Raw genomic sequence first — 15394 nt, 5'->3', positions numbered from 1 at the left:
ACCTACTTTAACTGCCATTATTTGCCCACTTGGTTTGTGGACCATTTTGTTGACAGAACCATAAGCTCCTCGTCCAATTTCTCCAAGGTCTTTCAAGTCCTCTGCAGTGAAATCCCAGTGCTGTTCGGGGGAGATCTTCAGTTTTCCTGATGATTCAATGCTGTGTGTTCTCAGTCTCTCTCTGTTAAAATATTGGGAAGCAATTTTTCCACATTTTAAATAAGTTTTAACTTTTTCTTTTTGGTAGTATTGAATAAATGTGTGGGAATGCTTGGTTTCTCAAAAGCTACTGAAACATTTTGACCTCCAGGTTTTAAAAATATGAATAAATTTTAAAAGATCTGCATTTATATTTATTTGTAGTCAATTGTCATGTCTTCTCTTCTCAAGCACAACATTTTTTTTTCTGCTTCTGATAAAATTAATTCTGCAAGCTAGTTTACACTTCCAATTACTGAGTTATTTTCCAACTTAAAGCTAAATCATCAAATGCCTACAAGGATTTTCTGATCTACAGAATCTCAGGAGATGAAAACTCTCCCTTTCAGAGAGCATCATACCTTGCTATGTAGTACCCTGGAGGTTCTATTTAATGCTAAGAAGAATGCACAAAATTCCCAAGCATATGCAGAGGCCAACTGACCTTACCAGAACTGTCATTTACTTAATTTAATAAAGTGTTATATCTCTTCTTCATCAATTAATGAAGAGAATACATATAGATAGAAAGTGGGCAAGTGGCAGACAAAAAAATAAGCCACAGGAGGGGGCCCTGTCACTGCAATTTCTTATTATGGTAACAAAGCTGACTATAAAATTCCAACCTGGAGATTAAGGGTAAATAGGATTTTTAAAAGTGAACAGTGCAGGCAGCTATGTGTTAGTAGAAAGAAAAAATTAATGAAAAATATTGTAATATGCATAGATGTACAAAAAAGAGCAGAAAAACGTTCTCCTTTACCAAGCCAGTAGAACAACCTATATCAAACCAAGGATACACCAGTTTTCTATCTAGTATTTAGCCCAAAACATCACTATTTAATTCCATATTTAAAAAAACAACATTTTTGTTAAGATGCCAAGACACATGAATGAAAGAAATTGAATCTTATAGTACCAATGAAAAATTTTCCTTTCTTCAAAGTTTTAAGAATGTTTTCCCTCACTTTAGTGAAACTTTTCTTTTTTGGTCACTACTTTATGTTCCTTGGACTTCTAACTTTACAAGTATTGCTCAAGTCCCATTCTAACATAATGACTATTTCACCTATTAGTAAGTACTTGGGTTGAAAGTTTTAAGTTTGAAAGGCCAAAAAAAAAAAAATCAGTGAGTAGAGCAACATTTTTATTAACTAGCCATACATACCTTCTAGCAACGGGAACCCTCAAAAATTCAAAAGTTACAAGCAGAGGCTGAGGAGACTTTACATACAGAAGGTCCAAACATCAACACTCAAAAACTGCCTACATGAAACATTCAGACAAAAGAGGAAAAAAAATACAAGACACCTTGAACGTTTTTATTTTTTATCAATTACCATCATCGGGGGAGATTCAAAAGGGCAAAAAAAATCTAAAGGGACACATCTAGTTCAGAAACATCTATGAGGACTCCACTTCCCAGAAGAAGGATTAAATTAATGTATTACCTACACTACCACCCCACCTAACCCCAGACCCCCCCAAAATTTATTTTGTCTTTTTGCTTTCTATTTATAGTCTTTCAACATACAGATTCTACCACTTGGAAGTACAGACTGGACCTGTGATTTCATTGCTCTAGGCAATTCTCAGTGAGAAATTTCCTCTACTAATGCAGGCTGCACCTTTTCTGAAACTTCAGGTCTTGAGTACTTGCCCAGGAACACACAGCCAACATGATCAAAGACAGAACTTGAATCCAGGTCTGCTGGCTTCCAGACCAGTTCTCTTTCCATCATGCCATGTTGCCTCTGAAAGTGGTCTCTCTGTCACTTTGAACTAGGGAGAAATTTCATCTCTAATATAGGCTCATTAGCCATGCAATACAAGGGAAAATTTCAGAATCACAGAATCTCTGAGTTCAAAGGTGTATTAGAGGTAATCAAATCTATCCCTGAACAAGATTTTCTTCTGAAATATGTGTCAAAAACGGTCACCCAGACTTTCCATGAAAACCTTTATGCTATTGGGGGATATGCCATCCCACTAGGGAGAGTAGCCCACCTCATTTTTAGAATCTCCTAATGGCTAGGAAATTGTTTCACAGCATCAAACCTTCACCCACTATATCTTGTTTTGTCTTCAATGGACAACTAGTCTAAGTCTAAGCCCTCCTTTTGTATGTGAGTCCTTCTGATGCTTAAAGACAGCTATCATGTGACTTAACCCTATGCCCCAAATCTTATCTTCCTCAGTTTCTTTAAGGAATTCTCACAAAGTATAATCTTAAACCCTCTCACTATCCTTGTCACATTCCTATAGAAACTTCAGATTATTAATATCCTTCTTAAAATGTCATGCCCAGAACTAAGGACAATAGTCTAGAGAAAGCGTAATAAAGGAGAGTACAGGAAAACTGTACTCAATCAGACCCCTAGACCTAGACTACCTGTCTTACAGAGGGCTAAGCTCTTTTTGACTACTATATCACACGATTGACTCATATTGATATAGTCCATTAAAAATTCCCACTTCATTCATCTTGTACATAAGAAGTTACTTTTCTTAACCCAAATATGAGACTTATACTTATCCCAACTAATTTTAACTTTTCAGATTAGGCCCTATATCTAACACATTACAGTCATTTTGGGCAGTGACTACAAAACACTTCATCTCTCAATTCCAGGTAGTTTCTCTGGCTGTCTGAACCTCGTAGCTGGCATGCTTTCCCTCCTCATTGCCACACTGGCTCCCCTTTTCTTACCTCCCTTCTCAAATCCCAACTAAAATCTCATCTTCTACATGAAGCCTTTTCCAACCTCTATATTATTTTCTTTTTTTGTACTGTCTATAGCTTTGCATACATTTGTTTGCTTATTATCTCCCATTATATTGTAGGCTCCTTAAAGGCAGAGACTGTCTTTTCCTTCTTTTTTGTATCCCCAGCACTTAGCACTGTGCCTGGAACATAGTCGGTGTTTAATAAATGCTCATTAGTCTGACTGATGGACGAATCCAATAAGTTAGCTTTCCTTGCTGGCTTTGTACCAGCCAAAATTTGGGTAAGCATTCAATTTATGTCTTTCTTCAAGTCACTGACAAAAATGTTAAACACAAGCTTCAGGATACATCAAATCATTAATAACTGTTGGTCTGGTCATTCAATCAGTTCACAAATATACTCACATATATTTAAGCATTTCCATCTTGTCTACAAAAATGGAATAAGCAAACTGATCGAATACTTTGCCGGAATCTACACAAATTACAGCATAGAATTCCCTTTATTTTAGTAACCTTGTCAAAAACTGAAATCTGGTTAGCATGCCCTGTTCCTAACTGCCCCCTTTCATTTATTTAGAGACAAAAGGACCTTTAAGGGTCATCAAGTACATCCTTATAGATAGGACAAAAAGCACAGAAAGGGAATTACCCAAGATAATACAAGTGAGTAAGGTCACAAAAATCCAAATCCTAGTCCCAAAACTAAAAATCCTGTGTTCCTTCTAATTTATTGTAAGTACAAGAATAATTCATTTACCCTATTATTAGTTGTCATCAAGAAGCTTTCTTAAGCCTTAGATAATTCTCAGTACAACTCAAAAAGTTCTTTCTTATTGACCTTAGTTTTTCTCACAAATCTATGTTATCAATCAACCAACATTTACAAAGTATACTATGGAGAGTCACTGAACTCAGCATCGGGGGGTACAAAGGTAAAAGTGAAACAGTTTTTGTTCTCAAGGATGGGGGAGACAGCATGGGTGCCTATGTGAATTTATTTATACTCTCTGGGAGAGAAAGCATTAACAGCTGGTGCTAAGAAAGAATGCAGTGCAGATATAGGGGGAGGGGCAGTCAGTGAGGAGAACAGAGATAGGAAATGGATAGCAAGTAGGATAGTATAGTTGTGCTGCTAAGGTATGTAAAGAGGATTATGTTTGTTGTTCATTTTCAAAGAAGACCAAGGCATCAGGGAAATGATGACATGACTTGCAGGTGACTTTGATTTGAGTGAGGGAGGGCTGTGCAAGGTCACCAGCCCCATTTTCTCCTCCAAAGCCATCTGGATCCAGTGACCAGATATTCATCAGGATGACTGGAGATCACTCAGGAGGCAATGGGAGACACTGGCCCTTTTAGGTACTTTAGGATATTTTTTAGAAGAATGAGAGTGTGTGTATGTATGTGTATGTATACACATGCATAATACATATTCTTCTGTTCTCACTCTGGTCCCTATCTGTCTTCTTACATAATATAGCCCCTCTACCTTGCACAGTCCTCTCTCACTCAAATCAAAGTCAACTCAAAGTCATGTCATCTTTCACTGATGCCATGGTCCTCTTCGAAAACGAAGGACAACCACAACCTGTGAGTAGACCAGACTGCCTGAATCTGCTCTCAAAATATAAACAAATCTTTTCTTTACTTTATCACAAATTCTAAGATGGAATAATCACTTCCAACCGAGGTTCGATCATTCCCAAACTAGTAATAGTTCCTTCTTGTAGGTAAGAATCAGGTCCTGAATAGAAGGTTTCTCTGCATTTAAATGGATGAAATTATTACTATTTTTTTTTAATTAGCAGCTCTGCTTTACAAGAGAATATCCTATAATAGATTTGTCTAGATCAGGGGTAGGGAACCTGTAGCCTCGAGGTCACATGTGGCCTTCTAGTTCCTTGGGTGTGGTCTTTTGACCGAGTCCAAGTTTTACAGAACAAATCCTTTTATTAAAGGAATTTGTACTGTGAAGTTTGGGTCACAATTTGTCAAAGGGTCACATTTGAGGACCTAGAAGGCCACATGTAGGCTCGAGGTTGCAGGTTTACCCAACCTGGTCTAGATAACTGACATAAATATTACTAACCAACTTGCCCCACTGCTACCTTTTTCATCTGTTTCTCGGTCTTATTTATTTTTCTCTCTGTGTTTACTTTTTCTGGTACTTTGTAGTTTCTTCCAGTGGTAACTTCTGTTTCTACCTCTATTGGTTTTACACTAAATTCTCCTCCTCTTTAGTTCTGAGATTCTTTACATGAACAGATCTTCTTAATACATAATGCTACTTTGTTTTAATTATTGTCTTTCTTTTGAATAAGATATAGCCATCCAAAGGCATCCTGTACTTCAACTTCCTTTTTATTTACGTATGTTGATCAGAAGCAATGGGATTTTTACTGACTTCTTCCCTGGATTTTGTTGTCCATGAATACCAGGCAACTATACTGCTATTTTTCTCCCAACATTATAGTTACTCTCTTTAAAACAGAAGTTGGTAGATATGTACAGGCAACATTCCCCAACCTTTTTCAGATTAAAGCCATTTTGATTAGATTTATAAGAGTCTAAAGAAATACCTTTTTACCACCCTTGTTATTTGTACTTGTCTCCAGCTAGGTGCCTGTTATTTTTATAGTGTTAACTGATGGAAAAAAATCCAACTTCTATTCTCAAGATATGAATTCCATAACAAACTTTTCATTGTTACTTTACATAAATCTGCATTATGCAAATTCAACTTAATGTAAAAATTTCTTAAAGATTAGTTGAGATGATAATGTTGCATGCTATCATCAGATATACCAGGAAAAAAGTCACTGTCCACTTAATAAAAGGATTTGTTCTGTAAAACTTGGACTCAGTCAAAAGGCTGCACCCAAGAAGCTAGAAGGCTACATGTGATCTCAGGGTTCCCTATCCCTGGTCTAAACATCTCTCCATAGCTTCCCAAACAGTTGTGCAGCCAACTACCAGTGATAAAGGCTAGGTGAAGAGGCAACATACTGCATATCTATGTTAACTTTACTGTACAGTGCTGCGCATACCTTATCATTAATGTTACTCTTCATTTCATATTTGTTTATGATCATGGTACAATAGTTTATATGTCTGCATTTTAGCACATTTTATTACTTGTTTGGTTTTTTTTTTTTAGTATGTCTTTGTTAATATATAGGCTAAGTGTAGTTGGGGGATAGAGGCAAATTCACATGACATAAAAATCATTTCATGTAAAAGTCTATGGCAAATTCACTTACATAAAACAAAAACTATCTGTATTCCAGAAGGCAAAAGTTGTAGGCTTACAATCAAGAAAAAGTTAATCAGTAAAACTGAGTATAAGGGAAATGGACTTTTAATGAAACAAAGTACTTCCAAGCATTCCTGAAGAAAATACCAAAGCTGCATAGAAACTTTGAATTTCAAACACAGAAGTCAAGAGAAACATAAAAAGGTAAACAAGAATCAACAATCACAAGGGACTAAACAAGTTCAGACTCATTACATTGCAATATGGTGAGATAATATATGTATCCCCTCAGAACTTAATCATCAGCAGCCATACACACATATACATACAACAGAGTATAGAAATATATTTTACTCAACAGCGAAATAGGAGGTAACAGGCAGAAGAGTGAAGGTGGAAGTCGAAAGAAGGCAAGTTAAGGGAGGGATTAGTCTTAAGCAAAACAAACTCTAAGGATGTACAAAAATACAGCTCTTTTTACATGGCACAGAATTAGAAACAGGGGGTGTCATCAGATGGGGAATGGTCAAGCAAGATATAGTTATGCTGTGCTATAATGTAATGTAATGGTAATAGGAATTTGAATATCTTCCTTACCCCTTGATAGGCCTAAGTTAATTTGAGGACCTTCCCTGATTTGAAAACAAATCCCACCCCCTAACAGGCTGAATGTAGTCACATGGAGCCTGAGGTAGGCAATTTGTTTTTCAGGAACACCCACACCTTCTCATGTTGTGATTGGGCAGTGGGTCATGAGGGTTGTGATATTCTCTGACCCTGAAGAAGGCTATATATACCCTGATGTGAGGTTTGCTTTGGGGCTCACTCATGGGAAGAGTTATATGATTTGGCCAGATGAGACTCTGGACAACAGCTGAGCCCCCGGCTTTGAAAACCCAGACATTGGTGCTTCTCTGGTAACTAATTATATGTATGTAATGGTCTGGTTTTTTGTTTTTGGGTTTTTTTTTTTGTCTGCTTGTAACTTGTTTGTATTCTCTGAAATTAAGGTGCTGACTTTTTCCCCTGAACTAGGTAAATGATATATTAAAGTAAGATGGTTAACCCCTTTTTGAGTTTCTTTCCTTAAGAAAAGCGGATCAAATAACCTGTGCTGGCAGCCATCCTGGGTATGCTAGGGTGCTTGCTGCTACAAATGGCGTCAGGAACAGGACCTCTACACTGAAAGGATAGTATGGGGGCTAGGATAATTGTTTGTTTCCCAGTTGTGGTAGCTGTGACTCTGTGGAGCCAGGGAACAGGAGCAGAGAATTGCCTGTATGCTGACTTCAGTGAGGTGAGAGCAGGAACCGTGAGCTGCTTGCATCAGGACTGGCTGCCTCCTGCAGAAGAAGGAGGAGGAACCCAGGAGTTCGGAATCCAGTCCCACAACAAGATAAAGAACCTGTGCTAACAGCCATCCTGAGTGTGTTAGGGTGCTTGCTGCTACATGTAATAAGTGAAAGAAATTATTTCAGAGAAACCTGGGAAGATTTGAATGATCTAGTGCAGTGGGGTAAAATTCAGGAGAACATATTAGGCAATGACAACAATATTATTTTTAAAAATTAATTTCAAAAAACTTAGGGAAGAATTCTCAACAGTACAATGATCAAACATGAATCTAGAAGATTCATGATAAAAAATACTACCCACCTCCTGAAAGAGCATTAAGGACTGAATGCAGAATGAGACTTTTTTTTTTTTACACTGCTATTGTGGAAATTTGTTTGGCTGGATTATATATGTTTGGAACAGGGTTTTGCTTTTCTTTCTCAACCTAGGGCAGGAGCCTGGGGAGTTGGGAGGAAGAGAAGACAGATTTTTGCCAATTATAGAAACATAACATCTACTTAATATACACATATATATATATATATGAGAAAGAGAGAGAAAAAGAGAACAAAATGAGAAGTCAACAGATAACATAGAAAAACAAAAGAACTTGGAAAAAATTTTGACTTATTATATACTTAAAAAAGAAAAGCCAGGGGGCGGCCAGGTAGCACAGTGAGTGAGAGCACCGGCCCCAGTGTTGAGAAGACCTGGAGATAGAATCCCGGGCTCAGACACTCGGCACCCACCCAGAAACACCTGGCCGTGTAACCTTGAGCAAGTTACTAACCCCAATTGCTTAGGGGCGGCCAGGTGGCTCAGTGAGTAAGAGCACGGGTTCCAGTGTCGGGATGACCTGGATCAAATCTGGGCTCAGATACTCAGCACCACACCCAGAAATAACTGGCCCTGTAAACTTGAGCAAGTTACTTAACCCCTATTGCTTAATAAAAAAAAAAAAAGCAAGCTATTCAATAAGATTCATAACTTCATGTCCAATTCTTTTGTTATGTTCTACTCTGTATGCAGAAATTCTCAACTTAATGTTGGTTGAGTTCTGAATTTTTTTAAAAATCTCTTTTATAGTCAATTCTGATGGTTATTAAAATTAGTTTTATAAGTTAACTATATATTATTTAAAACAGGGCTTCAAAAATGCTTTTTAAAATAGATCTCTTGCTTTTGTGATGAAATGGATCTATAATCATTTAGATACAGTATGCAGCTAAGGAGCCCAACAAATAGAGCATAAGACACAGACACCAGAATATCTTTGAATACCAGCTGTGTGACCGTGGAAAAGTCACAACCTGTCAGCCTCAGGGTGGCTAGGTGTTGCTGTGGATAGGGCAATGAGCTTGGAGTCAAGAAGACCTGAGCTCAAATGGAGCATCAGACATTTACTAGCTGTGTAATCTTGGGCAACTCGTTTAACATTTTATCTGCCTCATTTTCCTCAATTTTAACATAAGAATAAAAATAGGACCTACTTCACAGGGTTTTTGTTAATATCAAATGGGGTGATATTTCTAATGAAGTTGGCACAATGACTAGCACAGAATAAGGCACTTAATAAATGCTGTAATGAAGTCTTCCTAGATCTCTCCCCACAGGGAAAGTTTCCTTCCTTCCAACTCAACTCATGTAGCACTGTCTTTATGCCTCTCTTCTCCACTTATCTTCTGTTTTTTAGAACAGTTATTTGTGTATGTCTTACAGCATAAAGATTTTTTTAAATCTTTATTTCTTCCCCAGGACCTACCACAGTGTTCTTCATAAAACAGCTATTTAAGAAATTTGTTGAATTTAATTAAATTGATGATATTGCTTAATAATATTTTTACTTAGTCACTTAAAAATTTTAGGGCCTCAAAAGGAACTAGTTAATTGGAAATTCAAACTTCAGCAAGAAGAATGACTTCATTATCAACAACAGACTTTTGCTAGATCCTTCCATAAACTTTTGCTATTGTCTATCACAACGAAACAAAGGACTAAAAATGTGGAAAAAATAGGAGCAGCTAGGTGGTGCAGTGAATAGGGCACTGGCCTAAAGGCAGAAGGACCTGAGTTCAAATCATGCCTCAGACACTTAACACAAAAACTAGCCATGTGACCTTGAGCAAGTCACTTACTGCCCTACCTTCCCCCCTAAGGAAAAAAAAAATGTGGAAAAAGTAAGATTAGAGGTGACAATCCAACTGATTGATTTCTGTAACTGAATTGTTTTGATGAATTTGGCAACCTATGGCCATGTTCGTGTAACCTTTTAAGAGCTTATTAAATCAGTTTTAAAAAGGCAAAGTATATGAAAGCTTGGAAAATGCAGTCAGTTTAAAAATCCCACGTCATGAAGTATCTCTAAAAAAAAAAATGATTAAGGGGCGGCTAGGTGGCACAGTGAATAGAGCACCAGCCCTGGAGTCAGGAGAACCTGGGTTGGGATCCCGCCTCAGACACTTAACACACACACACACACACACACACACACACACACACACACACCAAACTAGCCATGTGACCTTGGGCAAGTCACTTAACCCCAACTGTCCTCCAAAAAGCAAAAAAAATATACATATATGATTAAAATTGTGTAATCAATTGCCTTTTTCAGAAGTAACAGTAAATGGTGTTCAAAGTAACAGCAACATTGTTCAATTATCAACAATGACCGACTTAGCTCTTCTCAGCAACACAAAATGATCAGAGACAATTCCAAAAGACTCATGATGGAAAATGTTATATATCCACATCCAAGAAAAACAATTGAAGTCTGAATGCAGATCAAACCATACCATCTTCACTTTCTTTTTTGTTTTTTTTCTTTTGTTCTGTTTCTTCCTTTACAACATGACTAATGTGGAAATATGTTTTAGATGCATGTGCATAACCAATATCAGATTGCTTGACACCCTGGAGAGGGGGAAGGGAAGGAAGAAAAATGTGGAAATAAAAATCTTATAAAAAATGTTGAAAACTGTCTTTACATATAATTGTAAAAAATAAAATACTGTTAAAAAAAAAAAAGAAGTTACAGTTAAACATAAGAACTGCTTTGCTACCTCAGGAAAGAAGCAAAAATTTCTAGCATCCTAGACGAAATGTACCTAACATATATACTATATGACACTTTGGAATCTTGGGGTTTTTTGTATGTGCCAAAATGACGGTTGTAGAACATCCTCAGGGTATATTGGTTATAATAATCCCTAAGGACCTGCCTCTTCAGAACACAACTACAAAGATATACCACACCCAGAGAAAGTAAAGAGGTTGAGCTATGGAGGGGTATACCTTTTAAGAATATGATAAATTATGAAAAACTACAAACATATGTAATGAGAGAAAAATCACTGTCTTCATTTCTATTTTGTTTCTCCCAATTTTTTTAATTTTGTTTTTATGCTTGACTACTAAAAAAAAAAATCTTATCTTCAATTTTTGAAACTGTCCATTTCTTCTTTAGAATGAAAGGTTCTTTAGGATAAAGAATATTATCTTATTGGTATAGTCATAAATGTAAACCATTACCTGTTTTCCCTTCCCTGCATTTCTGTATATATTTGAACTGAAAATATAGTAAAAATGAGGTAAAGGATGGAGGGGCCTTCACCCTGGGCATACGTGTGTGCATGAGGTCTGAAAGTATATATTAGATGTACCTTGGATAAGGTTCCTCCTAGATGTCAAGAATAACAAAGCTCAGGCCCTAACACCCACAGTCCCTAAATTAGTTCTATAACCAATACCATACTAGACATGGTCCCTTCAAGCACTGTAACCCACATGACTCCAAAACCTGGTCCTTCTTGCTTCACTAACACCTTACTAAGCATCTTAGAGACTTCAAAAACAGTGACCTGAGAAACTACAGGTATAGAAAAGAATCAAACCAGTCTATTAATGGACAATAATAAATGAATACGTGAACAGATAAATAAATAAATTTACTTCTTAGACTGCTAAACTCCTAATGATGGGGTACAGCATCTGGGAAACCCCTTAAACTCTGACTGAATCTTCCCACTTGATGAGGCATTTGCCTGAGGTCATAAGCCTCTCATTATACCGAGACCCAAAGCTTTGTTACTCTTAACCTAGCCTAGTCCTCCATAGTCCAGCTACTTCCCATTCTTCATCCTATCAAAATATCTATACCCAAATCTGTTACCCTTAAACTAGCCTAGCCTTTCATTGTCTGTCATCTCCAGGTAGCCTTCAGCTATTTCCCACCCTTAATCTTATTAACAGAGTCTGACCTCAGTTCCATCAAAGATCCTCCTTAGACTCTTCCTCAATACCATCCCCAAACTCTTCTTCTAGACTACCCTTAAATCCTCCCACAATCTTTCTGTATATAAGATCCATATTGCCTCCATGATGAGAATTCAATCTAGCACAGACTCACTCTGTGTCTGATTATTCTGGCCCACTTGTCAATACAAGCTTCCCATATACTTGGACTCCTTGGTTTTAAAGGACCAATGATAAACCTAATTTCCCTCTTCTTAGTAGAGACTTGATGAAGCACAGTGAAAAAGTTGAATACTTTGTCAGACATAGTAATTGTATCAGTTGGTTTTGATTAACTGTTTTCTTCATTATTAGAGAGGAGCTGAAAGGGGAACGTGGCATAGATTAGTAATGACCCTGGTGTAAAAAGCAACAAATCAATTGAGAAAAATGATTATTTCTCTCATATTAATAACTAATTACTGAATTTGGACTTCAAGTTTTTCTTCTTCCTATTTCCTCATTCAGAAATCAGCCCCTGAAGGTTATTCAGTTAGACTTTGAAAGGGCTGACAAGATGAAATTTTAGTTGAGATACACCCAATGTGTATCAAAAGGTAAAGAAATTCTAGTTATGGGTTCACTGTGTTTTAGTCAGATAGGTCTGAGTGGAAGTAGATCCCCCTTTTGTCTACATTACCCTAGACAGAGAGTGGTCTGGTATAAATAAGTCTCTTTGTTCAAGACTGATGGATCAGTCTCCAGACCTCCAGACCCTCATTAGCCCACCTCTCATTATAACATTCTTTCTCTCCTTACTTGTTAACCAATCAGTTGATTTCCACTATCAGCAATAACCACTCTTCCAAGGGAATATAAGTGCTGATGGGTTCCATAAGGGGTCATTGGTTTATGAGAGATGGCCAAATGATCATTTTTTTTTATTAATTACTCGCTAGACATAATTAATAAAATTACAAATTATATGGAAATTATGTCTCTCAAGCTTTTTATACATAACACAATAAAGCATTTGAAAAAAGAAAAGACCACAATTAACTTCAGTAAAATAACTGCATCAATATGTTGCAGAAAATAAGAAAACAGAATTCTGTGAAAAACAATCCAAGTCAATACAACACACAATTCTGAGTGATTTAAACACTTAAAGGATAACTCACAATTTGGACTTCAGTGACAATGGTGTTTCATGATTTATATCGATGTGTGGCATCACCAGAAAATGTGGACATTAAAGTAATGGAATATTTGTTTCAGGGAGAAGCTTGGAATGAATTTACTGTACAATTTCCAAACTCCAATTTAACTCAGCAACAGCAAAGTAGGGTAAAAAGAGTTCTCAAACTGGAAGCCTCCCAAATTTGTAAGGATACAAGTCATTCCCCAATTGATAAAGATGAAGAAATTAAAACGATCTACAGTAATATGAAAAAATGCTCTAAAAGACTGGAAGCCCCCTCTGTGTAGGCTCTCATTTCTCAATGCCAATTAAACATTTATTTTATCAAGGGGTCTCGGGGTAGTTAGTGATCTAAAATTATACTTCTCTGTACACATAAAAGCCATGGCCACAAGTGATAAATATAATAGGCCCTCAATACATACTGACCCTGAAACAGAACCAAAGAAGCTAGAACAGCTTGCTTATGGTCATTTTTCTAGAAAGTTTCTCTGATACTGACAAAGTATCACTAAAATTAAGTAGGACTGGGAAAAGCTCTGTGTAGAAGGTAAGACTTTAACTAAAACTTGAAGAAAGCTGAAGAAGCTAGAAGGCAGAAATGAGGATGAGAGAGTATTTCAGGCTTGGGGGACATCCAGTGAAAATGTTCAGTCTGGAGACGGAATACTTTATGCAGAGAGGCCCCTATCCCTAGATTGCAGAGAATGTTGAAAAAAATATGGTGTAAAAAGACTGGAAAACTAGATGGATCCCAGGTTATGAAGAGCTTTAAAAACCAGAGGATTTTATAATTTATTGTAGAGGTAAATTTATTGAGTAGGGGGGTCAGTCTGACAGGAGAGTGAAGGATGTGCAGGAGTGGGGAGAGAGGAGTCACAGAAGCAAAGCAGTAGGCTGTTACAACAGTTATCACTTTCTACATCAATAGAATGGAGATCTACCTATCTCACTGAAAGTTTGTCAGAAAAATGTCCATCTTCAAGTGTTCAAAAGTCATAATTAGTGTTATATCATTATTACTATCTGTTATTTGGGCCTGAGGCTCATTCTTTTTAATGTCCTAAATGACAGCAAATCATGTATTTGATGGTGGATTTGATTTTTTTTTAAGTCATATCATAACAGAGCACAGATTTAGAGATGAAGGAACCTTAGAAATTATCTAGACAAGGAATTCTCAACCTGAGGTTGGTAAACTTGTTTTATACATATTCTGATCAACTTATTTCAATGTAATTGGCTTCCTTTATAATATTATATATTTTATTGCATGCTTTTAAAAACACTATTCTGAGCAGGGGTCCAAAAGCTTCACAGACTGCCAAAGAGGTCCCTGACACAAAAAAGGTTTTAAGACTCCCTGATCTAAATCAATCAGTGTGCTCACTATATCAAGGAAGAAACAAGAAGACATACAAAAAGGTAAATAATTTGCCAAATGCTACCCATGTAGCAACAGAATTTCAATAGAGCTTTGAGATTGGAATCACAGTACTCAAATGTGAGGTCTCCTGCAAGACTCTTCATACCTCTGGGCCTGACTTTCCTCATCTGTAAAATGAAAGAGTTGGATGAAATGGCATTCTCTGCCATGAGACAGAGATAAAGAGGGAGAGAATTCTAGGAATGGGGGACAAGCCAGAGAAAATGGGGAGATATTAATGTGATAGCCTGGTTTCTCTAAGGAAATATTTTTTGTTTTCTTTTCTTTTTTTCCTCATCTGATAGCTGTAGAAACAAAGGTCTAATCACTAGACTCAACGGATACAGCTTTATATCTGTTTCTTCTAACCCAAAATATTCTGTATGGAAGGAGACTGGTGGATGTGAAAGACAGCTTCTGCTAATTCCATAGCAGACACTTGCTAGGTATCTTGAGGTCCTACCCCCTTCCTATTCGAGAAAGTCCTTGAACCAGGTTGCCATAAGGGGGTCTGTGACAGTATCTACCACCTAGATGTGGGTCAATGGGGAACTCAACTTTGGGTATTTCTCATGAGAGATGCCAAGCAGAAATTGGCCGGCAAAGCCTGTAGCCCAGAATCAGGAAAATAACTAATATCCACATAGCACTTTTAGATTTGCCAAGCACTTTATATTCATTATCTTACTTAATCTTCACATCAATCCTGCAATGTAGGTACTATCATCTTCATTTTATACATGAGTAAACTGAGGCTAAGAGAGGTTAAATGACTTGCCCAGGATCATAACTCTGTTGATCAGGATTCAAATTCAGTCCTTCCTGATTCAGCAGCAGGTGTGAGATAAATGTATGTTACTGCTACAGATCCGCTTTGTTGTTGTTGTTTCAATAAAATTCACTTAATTCTACAAAAGCAGGTCATTTACATGATCACTTCCAGGGGACCTTCTGTAGAAGAGACACAAGTCTCATACTTGTGCTGTGTACTTTAGTTTCCCAACTGCTCATCTATGGA

The 15394-nt window shown here is 37.0% G+C and overlaps 1 protein-coding gene across 4 annotated transcripts in view; it reads right to left on the bottom strand.

The window, feature by feature from the left end:
* MAP2K4 (mitogen-activated protein kinase kinase 4) overlaps positions 1 to 15394 on the bottom strand; it is a 182691-nt gene that overhangs the window by 56352 nt on the left and 110945 nt on the right. For all 4 annotated transcript variants that reach the window (XM_069076805.1, XM_069076802.1, XM_069076803.1 and 1 more), the window contains one exon: positions 7 to 181. In XM_069076805.1, the coding sequence (XP_068932906.1) occupies positions 7 to 181 (175 nt within the window). The remainder of the gene's footprint in view (positions 1 to 6; positions 182 to 15394) is intronic.

This window comes from Petaurus breviceps, unplaced genomic scaffold, assembly GCF_028583685.1.
Source record: "Petaurus breviceps papuanus isolate PSGF00001 unplaced genomic scaffold, PetGlider_PUasm1.0 90925, whole genome shotgun sequence".
Classification (NCBI taxonomy): Eukaryota; Metazoa; Chordata; class Mammalia; order Diprotodontia; family Petauridae; genus Petaurus; species Petaurus breviceps.
The sequence above is the reverse complement of the archived record's forward strand: the minus strand, read 5'-3'. Positions and strand labels throughout refer to the sequence as shown.